This window comes from Ambystoma mexicanum, chromosome 12 (genome assembly GCF_040938575.1).
Source record: "Ambystoma mexicanum isolate Mex_15411 chromosome 12, UKY_AmexF1_1, whole genome shotgun sequence".
NCBI lineage: Eukaryota > Metazoa > Chordata > Amphibia > Caudata > Ambystomatidae > Ambystoma > Ambystoma mexicanum.
In genome coordinates this window covers 1226242248-1226256457 of record NC_090936.1, presented here as the reverse complement: position 1 = coordinate 1226256457, position 14210 = coordinate 1226242248, and the positions used below count along the sequence as shown (strand labels likewise).

At 49.2% G+C, this 14210-nt stretch overlaps 1 protein-coding gene across 2 annotated transcripts in view; it reads left to right on the top strand.

The window, feature by feature from the left end:
* The window catches only part of GNPTAB (N-acetylglucosamine-1-phosphate transferase subunits alpha and beta), a 625912-nt gene that overhangs the window by 260806 nt on the left and 350896 nt on the right, over positions 1 to 14210 (top strand). The window contains exon 9 of one of the 2 annotated variants that reach the window (XM_069629897.1): positions 5582 to 5752. In XM_069629897.1, coding sequence (XP_069485998.1) covers positions 5582 to 5752 — 171 coding nt within the window. Of the gene's footprint in view, positions 1 to 5572; positions 5753 to 14210 lie in introns of both variants that reach the window. The other variant, XM_069629896.1, reaches the window with a different exon arrangement.

The following is a 14210-nucleotide window of genomic DNA, read 5'->3' as shown; positions in this document are numbered from 1 at the left end:
GCAGTCACTGCATGATGCCAGTGGACTGGACACCTCTCCGGAGGTGGAGTTTTGTCAGCCGGAGCCTGGCACTCATGCCGATTCGTCATATCGGCGCCTTATGTCTTGGGTTACCGGGTCAGCTCCCCCAGGGGAGTTCGTTCAGGATGATCTCACGGACATCCTTGATCTCGGTCCACCCACTGACCCGGTTTTGCCTTTTCATATGGCTTTGCAGAGAAGGGTGGCGGCGGCTTGGACTGCTCCGGAGAGTCTCCCGGCATTGGGCAAGTCTTTGTCGCGAAAATACCGTCCAGCCAGTAGCGACCCCTGCTACGTGTCTAGGCACCCCACCCCAGAGAGTTTGGTGGTGCAGGTGGCTACGGCCCCAGCAAAGCAGGCGTCGTATCCTACCATCCCTCCGGATAGGGATGACAAACGTTTTGATGGCTGGTCGAAGAAAGTGTTTTCTTCTGGGGGTATGGCGCTTCAGGCGGCCAACTCCATATGTGCCTTGTCTCGTTTCACACACACTCTGTGGAACTGTGTTGCATTAGCGGCTGATCATATTCCCGAAGGGGACGAACGGGATGGTTTCCTTGCTATGGTTCAGGATGGAAAGGATGCCATGTGTGAGGCTGTTCAGTCGGGTTTGGACTTGGCGGATTGTGTCAGCTGGTCCATGGCGGCGAGCACCGTAATGCGCAGGTTTGCGTGGTTGAGGAAGTTTGGGTTCGCTCCTGATGTGCAGTCCTGGCTCCTCAACAAGCCCTTTGACGGTGAACACCTTTTTGGCAGCAAGGCTGACGAGAGCCTTGAGAGGTTGCAGACTTCCAATGCTGCAGCGAAGTCTTTGGGCGCTGCAGTTCGCCAACCTCCGCCTTTTCGTCCTAGGGGACAGCAATGGAGGGGAGGTTCCTTTCACTATTACTCGTCCTTCAGTAAAGCGAGAGGAGCTAGCAGTCAAAGAGACCATCGTAAGAGTGCCAGAGGTGGAAACAAAGGTACTCGAGGTGCCAAGGCCGCTCGGGCAGTTGGCACTTTTCCCTCAGGCAACGCTGCAGCCGCTACCACTCAGTCATGAGGCCAGGTCCCATGGTTCGCCAGTTGGGGGAAGGCTGGCACAGCATCTTGTAGAGTGGCAAGCCATTACTTCGGATGTGTGGGTTCTGGAGATCATTATCCACTGCTACTGTCTTCCTTTTCGGCAGGGCTCCTTGCGCAGGAAATTCATGCCCTGCTGGAGAAAGGCGCCATAGAACTGGTGCCTGTAGCGGAGAGGAACAAGAGATGGTATTCTCCTTATTTTTTTATTTCAAAGAAAGACTGGGGATTGAGACCCATCATGGACTTGCGCGGTTTGAACAAACTCCTCAGGAAGGACAAGTTCAAGATGGTGACTCTTTCTCAAGTCCTCCAGGCCCTTCAACTTCAGGACTGGTTGGTGTCTCTCGACCTCAAGGATGCTTACTTCCATGTGCCGATCCATCCCAAGCACAAGAAGTACCTGAGGTTCGCGGTTGGCGACTCGCACTTTCAGTTTCTGGTTCTGCCGTTCGGATTCACCTCCGCCCGAGGGTTTTCACCAAGCTCATGGTGGTGGTGGCAGCGCATCTCAGGAAAGGGGGGATTCACGTCTACCCCTACCTGGACGATTGGTTGATCAGGGGGAGCTCTCCCGAGCAAGTCCTGGATCATCTGTCCGTCACCTGCCACTCCCTTCACAGGCTGGGCTTCTGCCTCAATGTAAAGAAGTCCCATTTGACACCAAGGCAGCGGCTCCAGTACATCGGAGCAGTGCTCGACACGTCCCTGGGGCAGTGTTTTCCTCCTCAGGTGAGGGCTCTTCACATTCAGCAGATGGTGCACAAGTTTCAGTTTGCCCAGACTCTCCCAGCGTCCGAGTTCTTGAGACTGCTCGGCCTCATGGCATCCTGCATTCTTCTGGTGCCAGAGACTCGTCTGCGGATGAGATCTTTGCAGTGGGCACTTAAGCTCCAGTGGTCTCAGTCCACCGGCAGGCTGTCGGACCCTGTTCAGGTGCCGCCCTCGGTAGCCCGGGACCTTCTATGGTGGGCCGTGGAGGGCAATCTGATGAAGGGTGCCCCATTTTGGCTGCCCTGGCCGGAGGTGACGATCATGACGGACGCACCCCTCACGGGATGGGGAGCTCATGCCAACGAGCTGACAGTCAGCGGTCGTTGGTCTCTGTCGGAGTCCAGACTCCATATCAGTCTGTTGGAGCTGAGGGCCATCAGGCTAGCCCTGAAGGCTTTTCTGCCGACTGTGCGCGGGAAGAGTGTCCTGATTCTGATGGACAACACGGTGGCCATGCACTACCTCAACAAAAAGGTGGGGGGGGCAGGGTCACTTCCGCTGTGCAGGGAGGCGATGCAGCTCGAGTTCTGGGCCATCCAGCAGGAAGTTTCGATCTCGGCAGTTCATCTGGCCGGAGAACGACAACGAGACGGCGGACGCTCTGAGCAGGCAGAGCATGATCTCTCACGAGTGGGAGCTGGCTCAGGAGATTCTCCTGGAGATCTTCGCCCTTTGGGGGACCCCTCAAGTGGATCTCTTCACCTCCAGTGTCAACCGGAAGTGCGAAAGGTTTTGCTCGTGGGAATTTCCTCCAAAAGGAGCCTTAGGAGACACATTTGTGGTGGAGTGGTCATTCCCACTGCTGTACGCGTTTCCTCCAGTCCCCGTCATCCCGCAAGTGTTGCGGAGGTTACAGAGGTTCGGTTCCCGGATGATCCTCATTGCTCCAGCGTGGGCCCGGAGGACGTGGTACCCAGACCTTCTAGACTTGTCCATCTGCCCTCCACGTCGTCTTCCCTACCGAGACGATCTGCTCTCACGGGAGGGGGGGGTCAGGTTCTCCATCCAGAGGTCAGATCCTTCAATCTTCACGCTTGGCTTCTGAAAGGTTGAGGTATAAGGATTGGGACCTCCCTGAAGACGTGATGGAGGTGTTGCTCTCGGCCAGGCGGCAGGCAACAAAGTCTCTGTACCGTTGCCGTTGGAGAAAGTTCTGCGACTGGTGCAGAGTTCAGAATGGGGATCCTTTTTGAATGCGACATTCCCATGGTTTTGTCTTTTTTGCTTTCTTTGGCCCACAGAGGACCATTAAAGGTTACCTGGCGGCGCTGTCCATATTTAAGCGCTCGTCTGAAGAGTGTTCCTATTTTAAGATTCCTTTAATTTCGCAGTTTTTGAAAGGGCTCACTAATGTGTTCCCTCCGTCACCTTTTTTGGTGCCAGGTTGGGATTTGAACCTTGTTCTTAAGTTTCTTATGGGTGCTCCGTTTGAGCCTTTACATTCTTGCCCTTTGAGGCTGTTAACTCTGAAAACTGTGTTTTTAGTTGCGGTTACTTCCGCTCGCAGAGTGAGTGAGTTACAGGCACTTTCAGTTAAGCCACCCTTCACTGTGTTTCACAAGGACAGGGTTGTCCTTAGAGTTCGTCCTTCTTTTCTTCCGAAGGTGGTTTCGGAATTTCATTCGAGCCAGAAGGTTGTTCTTCCGGCGTTCTATCCTCCTCCACATCCTGGTAAGGAAGAGGAGAGGCTCCATAGGCTTGATCCTAGGAGAGCGTTGAGCTTGTATATCTCGCGCATGTCCCGGGTCAGAGTGGACGATCTACTTTTCATTGGTTACGCTGGAAAGCGTTTGGGACAAGCTGTGACGAAACAGACTTTGTCTCGTTGGATTATTTTAGCTATCTCCGAGTGTTACCGCTTGGCGGGTAAGGACCCTCCGGCTGGCTTGCGGGCCCATTCTACCAGAGAAGTGGCTGCGTCTACTGCCCTGCAGAGGGAAGTTCCTATTCGTCACATCTGTGATGCAGCCACCTGGGCTTCAGTACATACTTTTGTACGTCACTATTCCATCAGAGGGCAAGATCTGGCCTTTGGCAAGGCAGTTCTCTATTCCGCAATTTGATTGGGCATGCTAAATTTGTATTCTAATTTCTTTCCCACCTCCTTGCTTGGTACTGCTTTGGGAGTATGTTATAGATATGCAATACGTCGGAGGACCCAATCCCCCCCAAAGAACAAGTTACTTTCTTACCTGGTAACGTTCTTTCGATGGGATGGTCCGACGACGTATTCCATATCGCTCCCTCCCTGCCTTCCCCGCTGCAGAATTTCTTTTGCGATTGCAGCTTGCGTTTCTGACTGGCAGAAAACTGGTGGCACACGTTCTGGGAAAAAACTATAACTGAGGCTATGGGCGTCGTGCGTCCTACTTATCACATCGGGTGACGTCGGCCATCGGAGGAGGTCCTTGGGGACGGCGCATCGACGTCATTGACGCAGGACGCTGACGCCAAAGATTTTCCAAAGCAGCACAGCTGTGGACATTATCTGTCATAGATATGGAGTACGTCGTCGGTCCATCCATTCGAAAGAACGTTACCAGGTAAGAAAGTAACTTGTTCTTCCCTCCTATGAGGTCCTCCCACATATTACCGCCCTTTTGGGGACTATTGGGTAGCAGCCTAGCCTCATAGGAGAGGGTTCCCTCCTTGGAGAGAAGTGACGACACCTAGTGAAGAACTCGGTGTACATACCGTACACAGGTGTTAATGCCTGCGGGAGGGGCCAATAGTGACTTGTACCACTGTTGAATTTTCTATCCTCTAAGGGGTCCTCACCTCCAGAGTAATTCCGCTTACCCTGTCCGCTAGGGCAGGGTGCAAAGTGTGCACATTCCACTAACCTTTGGCTAGTGATATTTGCCTCTTGGCGAGTAAGACATGGTGTGCTGTCTGTATGCATGGCATTGAGGTGGTGAATGATTTGTTATGTGGTTGGCTATTAACTTGCTGCTTGAATTTGTGCACCCTGCCCTAGTGGGTTTTAAGCGTAGCAGGCTAACTTCCCTAACCCCAAAGGGGGGTGGATCTTTGGGGAGAGGTTACAATGTCTGGAATTGTCACAGTATTGTGGCTGTAAAGCAAGACTTAGGAGGGTGTGAGAGTTGTGAAGGGGGCATGCAATCACACAGAGGTCACAGAGGTCAGGCAGAATGTATAAACATGCAGTTATTTATTTAGGCTTTAGACAAACTCTCATCAATGAAAAACCACAGGTAGGTAACGCACTGAAACATTTCATTCACCTTGGTGCACTATGCTAAGAGCACGAACACCTCACTTTTAAAATATAGTTAGAGATCGTTTTCAACTCCCCATTCCCGCCTGACCGGCTCAAGCCCCGGACCTTGTCATAACAGTAACAAATAAATGTGATTAAAATAAAATGCGTTCTGAATCCCAAGCAAGTGTTGGAAAGGTTGTCATACTTGTGTTTTATGGTGTCACCGGAACCCCCGATGAAGGTAATTGGTGAGTAATAACCAGATAAGACTAGTATTCTTCAATATAATGCTTGTGATATGATACAAGTAATTTATAACAAGCCTGTACACAAGTGTTTCTATGTTTCTTAGTCCACCATTCTGCCAATAATTGCTTATGTTGCTGCTCCAGTGTTTACTCCTTTTCTGGTCTTTTCTGGACCACCACAATCATAATTTTTGTAACGTGTCTGCTCCACTCCCCTCGTTTTTGACTCTCTTCTTTCTGAAAGTCTAAACAGGATGAAGACATTTCAGCTAGTCGATTTGAAGATAACGAAGAGCTACGTTACTCTCTCCGATCAATAGAGCGGCACGCCCCTTGGGTGAGGCACGTCTTCATTGTTACTAATGGACAGATTCCATCCTGGCTTAACCTGGACAGCCCGCGCGTCTCGATTGTAACCCATCAGGTAAGAACCGGAAATCCATTAGGCACTTGAAGCAACACAAGTATACGTTGCCTAGCAGTGACCGCTGGCCCTCTCACGATGGTCGTGCATGTGCACTTGAATCTTTGGTATGCTCTGGTCTTTAATGGTGCACTTGTTAAAATTTGAGAAGATTTTGGGATCTGTAGGGATGGGCAACTGAGTGCCCTTGCTTCAACCTTTTTCTAGTTGATGTATTTGCAATAACCGTTGCTGATTGGGAAAGAGGGGCCACTTGCTGATCAGGTTTATGTGGCTAAGGGCTGAACCTTCGAGAGTAGTAGAAGTAATCAATGTTTAACAAGCTGTCCTGTGTTGCTTATATTCCAGAAAGTGTCAGGTGAGTGGAGGAGCACTTTAAGGTATTGCTACTATTGTGCAGTGTCAGAGCCAATCCTTTAAGAGTTGGATACAGTTACTCTCTTCAAAGCCAAGGCTATGACCGCAGTGGAATTATATTGTGACCCCCCAACCCTATCTGTAAGCTTGGGAGTCCTGGGGAATTATGGCTGCAAAAGGGAGTTCATGAAGTTGTTCCGGCACCTGATCCTTGAGATGGTCCGTCTTTTCTCTGGCCTAGAAATCATGTTTCTGTTGGGAGCCCACGACTCTGCCTTTCATGAACGTATTAAGTGTAATGTTGGAACGGGCCTTATTAAGCAGTGTAACACTCGTTAATTCAGAAGTCCTATTTGTGGATTCTAGGGCCCCTCAACTTTTTCCCTTTTCTTTGGGTTCATTAACTCCTTTTGGTGACCAAGGGGGACTTCTTCTGAAGCCCCCCTGCCATTACGACCCTTTACTATACCTTATCTTGTATAGTATTGGCTTGCCCCTAAAGTGCCCAGTCATAGGTGATTCCTCTTGGACTCCTCATTTTGGCTACAGGTTGATTCTATCAACCTACAAAAGTTTTAGGGCATGGATTGGTGGCAACTACACTTTTGTGTTAGCTTCTCCAAGGGTGCAAGGCATTTTACTGTGTTAGTAGCCCAATTTTTCTTTTTGGGTATCAATGGGTATTTCTAAATCCTGTTCGTGCCCATTTTGAGTTTCAGGGCTTCCTTTGTGCTCAGTGACCGCAAGGTGCCCTAAAATGGCCATTCTGATCAATTGGACTCTTTGTAACCTACAGGAGAAGCCTCCATATTGGTCCTTACTGGTTTTAGCCAGTGTAGGTGCCTGGCCTCTTCCTCTCACTTCCTGGGGGGCTGGTTTTGACTAAGTGGTAGTTCTGTTGACCAACCAGTACGGTTGATCATCTGATGCCTACAGCTCCCTAGCGATTGGCTGGCTGAGCTTTGGCGAGCCCCTTTGTGCAAGGGTATTTAGTTGTCCTACCCCTGCTGTTCACTCATACTGCTGTGTTCCTGTAACTTGTAGGTGGCAGGTCTGTTGACCTGTTCAAGAAGCTTTCCCACACGTCCCGCTGGTTTGGCTATTTTTAAAGCCCTCACTTAGTGAAGCTTGCATATCCCAGGTTAGTTTCTTTTACTCTGTAAGTCCAGACTTGGCTTCTTGTAGACGCCTGCTGACTCCCCACATCTACTGGGACTAGCCCCTTCCGCTGGAACAGTTTTCTGGGCGCTTTACCACTGCATCCCAGCATTTCCAGTCATGATCAAGCGCTTGGATGTCAGCCGGTGCCAAGACTACTCCACCATGCCAGTTCCTCATCTTAGGACGCCTAAGGGTGCATCCAGCCATTGTCCTCATTTGGAATTATTTCCTGCTTTGCTGCCTTCATCATTTGTCCACTGCGCCACTGGGGCCATCTCCTTGGGTTCCTACGTCTTCCTTGCTGAGTTTTTCACCTCTGGCTTGGAGGTCGACTGTGTAGGAAGAGCCTTTCTTCCTTTCATGGCTCACTGGGTTTGTCGCTGGCTAATGGTGCACAGGGTCGGACTGGGACAAGAAATAGGCCCGGACGCCCAAAAAAAGTGGCCCGCTCCTCGCCTCACGACCCTTGACCTCTGATGACATGAAAGGAAGTGATGTAATTTGACCGCACCCCAAAGTGACATCCCAGGAAGTGATGAAACACGACCTTCCACCCCTTGACAAAACAGGAAGCGGCATCAAATAGCATTGTTCCTAAGGACACTATGAAAAATATGGTGTTGCTAAAAAAAAATTCAAATTCTTTTTTTTAAAAGTTTTTTTCAAAATCCGGCCCAGGCATGGGCAGAAACCGGCCTCCACTCACCAGGGACGATTTCGGCCCAGCCATGGGCCGAAAGGCTGAGGGGCCGATCCAACCCTGATGGTGCAAGCCTCTGGAAACCGAATCCGGGAAACCGCACCTGTGGAAAGGAGCCCTCTACTTGTTGGGTTGTTTCGTGCTGCCGGAGACGTTTTCTTCGCAACCACTGATGTGAATCCCTACCATGAGTCCTAGGTGGGTGATTATTCGTGGTACTCATCCCAAGGGTCCCTCTGGTCTGGGGTTGAGATTCTTTGTAGGAAAGTTTCTACCACATTTAGCCATAGACGTCTCTTGGGGGGGTCCTCCTGCCTCTTCCTCTGAGCCTCTTATACGTATTTTAGACTCTACAATACATGTTTGTGGTCTCTGCATTCGGGGACATGCCACCCCAGATTCCCTAGTGGTGACTACAACTAGGAAAGGAGCAGGAATACCCTTGTCCAGGGGTGAGGCACCACCCGACAAGGCTTGCCCGAAGTTGTATGCCCCGGTGGATGCATGTCACTACTGCAGCAGCCTATTCCACCAGAATTGTCAACAATACTTCGTTGTTGGCCAGCTACAGTGACGTTCAGTGGAATCTGCTCCAGGAAGGCCGCAAGAGGTCTCTGAACCAACACGGTCACTCCTGCTGGCGGTTGTGTCGGAGGGGAGGCAAGTGAATCATACTATTCTTAAGAACACCCTAGATGCTGCAGAGACAGCAGGGAGAACACTGGGCCAAGGTACCCTTTTGAAGAGGCACGCATGGTTGAAAACCTTGGGGTTCAAACCAGAGACTCTGGAATCTCTCATTAACAAACCGGTGGAGGAATCCAACCTGTTTGGTAAAGTTGACTTTGAAATCTTTAAACCAGATAACTCAAAGGCCTTTTCAGCAGCAAGGAGGGAGCTCTCGCCGTTCCTCAACCAGTGCGGAATGGGTAATATATGGTCCTCAGGACAGGGGTCAGCTGCCTAAAACCAGTATTAGCCTAGAGGACAGCGCTGTGGCAAGGGAAGGGGTCGATGTACCACCCTTAGAGGCTCCCCGGCCTCCAGTCAGAAATGACTCGCAGATCCGGGTCCCCTCCCATGCCTCCCCGGTCGAGGGACAGAGAATGTCATTCTTCCATGCATGGGAGGGAATTACCACAGAACAGTGGTTGCTCAAGACAGTCACCCATGGTTACTGTATCGTGTTCAGCCGACCACCTCAATACCGACCACCAAAGTCCAGACGTTTGTCATCAGAACATCTGATAATCCTACAGGAAAAGGTCACAATCTAAGTCGTCCTGATTCTACAGGTAAACAATGGTATTTATTTATTCTGTGTACTTCCTTGTACCCAAAAAGGATCTCACCATGCGCCCTGTGCTAGACTTGCGCCCAGTTAACAAATGTGTCCCAATAAAATTTGAATGATAACGCTGCAAGAGGTAATCCCTCTTCTAACACAGGGGGATTACATGGCGACATTGGACATGAAAGATGCATACTTTCATATTTCATTGTTCCCAGCGCACAGAAAATTGCCTCAGCTCCAAGGGTATTTACGAAAGACGCTGGCAGTTGCAGCAGCTCACTTGCGCAGGCAATCCATCCCAGTTTATCCATACCTCGACGACTGGCGCATAACTGGATTCATACGGAACATGCCTCTCAAACACCCAGAAGATGATAGATCTACTCTTCAGTCTGGGATTCTCAATAAATGAGAAGAAGTCCAGCCCAGACCCCAGCTAAGTCAAACAATTACTGTGGGCTCTGTTCAGACAGAAGACAGCCTCGTCTTCCCCTCCAATGAAAGGGTTCAAAACATGCGGTTTCAGATCCCTCACTATGTAGCCAGTCAGATGCCGATGGTAAGTAAAACCATGCGACTGTTAGGAATGATGGCCTCCTGCATTTAAGTAGTCCCACATGCATGTTTGCGCATGCGCCCTATGTAAGAGAGGCTCAACAGCCAATGGTGTCAGGTCAGCGGACAATGGGACGATCTAGTGGTTGTCTTGGCAGCCCTCATTCTCTCTCTGCAGTGGTGGTCGAGGGAAAACCTTGTGAAGGGGAAGACCTTCACCACCCCACCATAGAAGCCACTGTCACTACGGACGCATCTCTCACAGGGTGGGAGCTCACTTCTTTCAGCAGATGGCGCACAGCGTTTTGTCCCCAGCAGTAGCATCCAACCACATAAACCTGTTGGAGCTGTTTGTGTTCAAAGCTCTGAAGGCCTTTCAGACAGTTACAGGGGAGAACGGTAATCGTCCTCACGGACAGTACCACGGCCATGTGTTACATGAACAAGCAAGGGGGAGCTCACTCTCCAGGGTTATCTAAGCTATCCGAAAACATATGGGAGTGGGCTCTCAGATTCAAGATGTTCCTGTTGTCCCAACACGTTCCAGGGGAACTCAATCTTCTGACGGACGTACTCAGCAGAGACTTCCCGCTACCCACAGAGTACGAATTCTGACTACACAAAGACATTGCCTCCAATGTTTTCACAGAATGGGGCTTCCCAGAGATGGACTTGTTTGCAACTCTGGAGAAATCACAATGCGGAAGTTACGCCTCCAGGTACCCCCAGAACCGTTCCAAGGGGAACAGTCTCTGGTTAACATGGTCAGGGAAAGTTGTTTACGCCCCTGTAGTGATAAACAGTACCCGCACCTCCCTGGGATCCAGCCCTTTGTGCAAAGTAAATCACTCCTAATTACCTTCCCACACAAATAAGGTTTAAGAAGCACGATGAACTCAGTCTGGAAAAAAGCCAATCACACAGAATATGATGCTTGCATTTATTATCTACAATGACTAATGAAAACTAAGCAGCAATTTATAATAATGTGGAAATAGAGAGTGCAAGCTATATAATGCCAATTATCAATCACAGATGAATATGCAATTATTTGGTCTTACGCTCCTAATGAAATGTAGATGAAGGTACGATCTGATCACACCCAGGACCCTCGCCGCTACAGGTGCCCGGCACTCCTCAGCAGAGGAGGGGAGGACTGGCCAAGCCCCCACAGTCCTACACCAGAGCGGGGAAGTGATGTTAGGAGCCTCGGCCCTGATAGCGCACAGCTGGTCGTCCAGGCACTGTCCTTGATACGCGCGTCTTTCCAACAGTCCAGGATGAGTCCCCCCTACCAGGTCCAAGTATAGTTCTCTTATTAGGAGCTGCACGTCAATCATCATGACGTGTCAGCTCTTCGAGAAGCTTCTAGGCTCTCCCCTCCTGGCAGTAAACATGTTTTTTGCTTGGAAAGTTACAAGACTAGAAACAGCCAGCCTTGGCTCCCAGGCTTCGGGCACTGTGTTTTGCATTCTTGCCTTATCAGTGCACCTGACTCGCAGAGCGAAGACGAGCAAAGCTATGCCTGACTCCCAAGGGCTGCACAGAGCCTCTTGTGCTAGATGTTTTATGTCTTCAGAAAAGGCCTTTGCAATTAACCCCTTGCAAGCATGCAGGCTCACCCAGTTCGAGAGTCCTGGTTGATGTCAGCATTTTCCTCCACGCTTCGAATAGGCTCTAGTACACACAAGATAGCTCAGTGGGTTAGTGCAAATGCAGGTTACTGCAAGCGCCTAGCAGCTTATCACGACATTCCACCCCTTTCGAAGTGATGCCTGAAAATGCTGACTCAGTTCCATGATCTGGAAGCATGCAGAGTGTGCTGTAGGCCAATTAAGCGTTTCTCTAGCGCAGTCATTCTAGTATAAAGGAAAGACATTCTGCGCAAGAGCCCAATGAAGACGATAAGTATGAATATTAGGGAAATCAGCAACCACAGCAATGGGTGCAGTATTATATTAAGCAGTTTGTGGAGGAGGGAGACCATCCAGTGAATATATCCCACCAGTGGTGAGTAGTAACAGATTGCAGATGGTCAGCAGTTTTGATTAATTGGTTTCTGTCTATTATTAGCTTGTACTCTGCAGAAATAGCTGAGGTAGCTAGCGTCTGGAAATCTTTCCAAGCAGTTTGAGCAAACTGTCTAATAGCTTGAAGCCGGGCAGTAATCACTCCATAGGATAGAGTCCAGTTAAGCAAATGCGTGAGCTCAGCATGCAGAGTAGTGTGAGACCACTGGGTTAAAGAATATAGGGTATGAGTAACAATGTCTAGGATAGTCACAACTTGATCTACGCAAAATACTTGAGGATTCCCTAATAACCTATAATTGTTAATAAGCAAGGAATGATTAGTAACTACGCAAGCTGTATGCTGATCTATTTGAAAGATGTCAGTCCCATTTATGTGGTATTGCATCCAGGTGCACTCCCCTGCTACGGGATGTATGCATGGGTCCGGAACCCTCCCAGTTAGGGGACACACCCACCCCTGATCCCAGGGCATGCAGGTGTGACTGTGGATGGTGTAGTTTTGGCTGTCTAACCATTCCCCTCGTATTTGCGGAACCCACCAGGAACCATTGATTTTCATAGGCAATACTATAAAAGGGCACCATATTTCTAGAGCATAAGCGGTCCTACTAACTTGCATTAACGCATGGCAGGTGTTATTCATGCAATCAAAAGCAAGCGGCTTAATCCATATGTTTGCTGGTAACTGTAGCTCTGTGTGCCAGTGGGTTGAAGATAGTCGCCCCCATTCGGAGCGGAAAGCCAACACCTGCTGATTTAGCAAAGTTTGCCATAAAATACATCGTGTGTCTTTAGCAGTTTTGTTGATCTGCCCTATGGCAGAGAAAATGTCTTCATAGCTGAAATTCTGCCACTTCCAATGGTTGCCAATACTTGTAGCAGTGTTGCGCAGGGTAGGACTTATCAATGGGCCCCACTGAGCCAGAAGTTTTATAGCGCCGCTGGCATCAGAACCCATAGTGGCTAACTTGTTGCGCACAGTTTCTATGTCAAAAGCATTTAAAGCCCCCGTTCCCACTCCCGCTGCACCCGCAATCAATGAATCTAAACCCCTAGCTACGCGCAATTTGGTGATGGGCCATAGAAATTGACTCCATTTATAGCAGCTTGGTAGTACTAAGGAGACATTGCCCCATGACAAGTCTATGTCTAAGTGTACCTCTGAAATAATGGAAGCGTGCATCACATGTCTGCAATTTAAATGTTGTCTTACTATTGGAAAATCTAGCATGTTTACCAACTCCACTTTGTGTGATTTGAAAAACACCATCCTCCAAGTGGGATGCCTACCATGTACAATATTGGTTTTTGATACAAACACCATACTACCATCTGGTAGAGGCTGTTTCAACGTACAATTGTATACAAGGCATTTGGATAAGTTATAGTCCAGAAAATCTTGGCGAGTACACTCGTTGCAGTTCTTGGGACAAAAGAAACATGAAACATCAAACAAATTATTTGATCCATTCACTGAAACTTTTGGACCTAAGATCTCGTAGGCGCCAGTCATATGAGTTAGTGATAAAAGGTGTCCAACAATGTGCCAATCTAGAACTCTTGCAGTTCCATGTGGATACTCATTTGTAACGCTTTTCTCACAGGTTACGGTGCGGTTGTAGTTATCACGCAGGACTGGAGCATCAGGTGTAGTGCATGCGATTCTCAGAGTCCATGTAGTGTCTTGCAATAACCCACTCTTTACAGAGAAAGCGTTGGTTTGGCAGGCCAGGAGCACCCACAGCAAGGCAAGTCCCATCCCTTTCATACTGCTCTACGTTCGTGGTGTGAGCCTAGTAGCGGGAATATAAACAGGCACGTCAGAATTATGCAAAAGTACAACATAAGTACTTCCAACACCTTGACTTAGCACTTCCCCAGCCTCAGGCTTTTTGTTAGGATGGTGCACCCACACCTTTTTTCCTGTGCTACCGAAGCCTCCTTCCCCCCTCAATGTAGTGTCTGGAGATTGCTTGCTTTCTACTACTAGGGGGACAACTGCTTGTTCACAAATCAATTGTGCAATTCGGTCATATTTGGTTAATGGTACTGCAGATGCACCAGCATTATGTAAAAGTACCGAAACAGTCCCTCTATAATCAGGATCAATCACACCTCCTAATATGCCAATGCCTTGTTTTGCCAGGCTGGATCGTGCAGCAATGCGTCCATAAGTGCCAGCCGGCAATTTGATGCCAATACCCAGCGAGATGGATTTGGTTTGCCCCGCCGGTATAACATCATCTTCACAGGTAGATAAATCAAATCCAATGCTGCCTGCAGTGGCTTGCACAGGCAGCTTAGCTTCTTTGTCGGTTTTCCATACAACAAGAGTCTTTGTAGATTCCACTTTCTCAC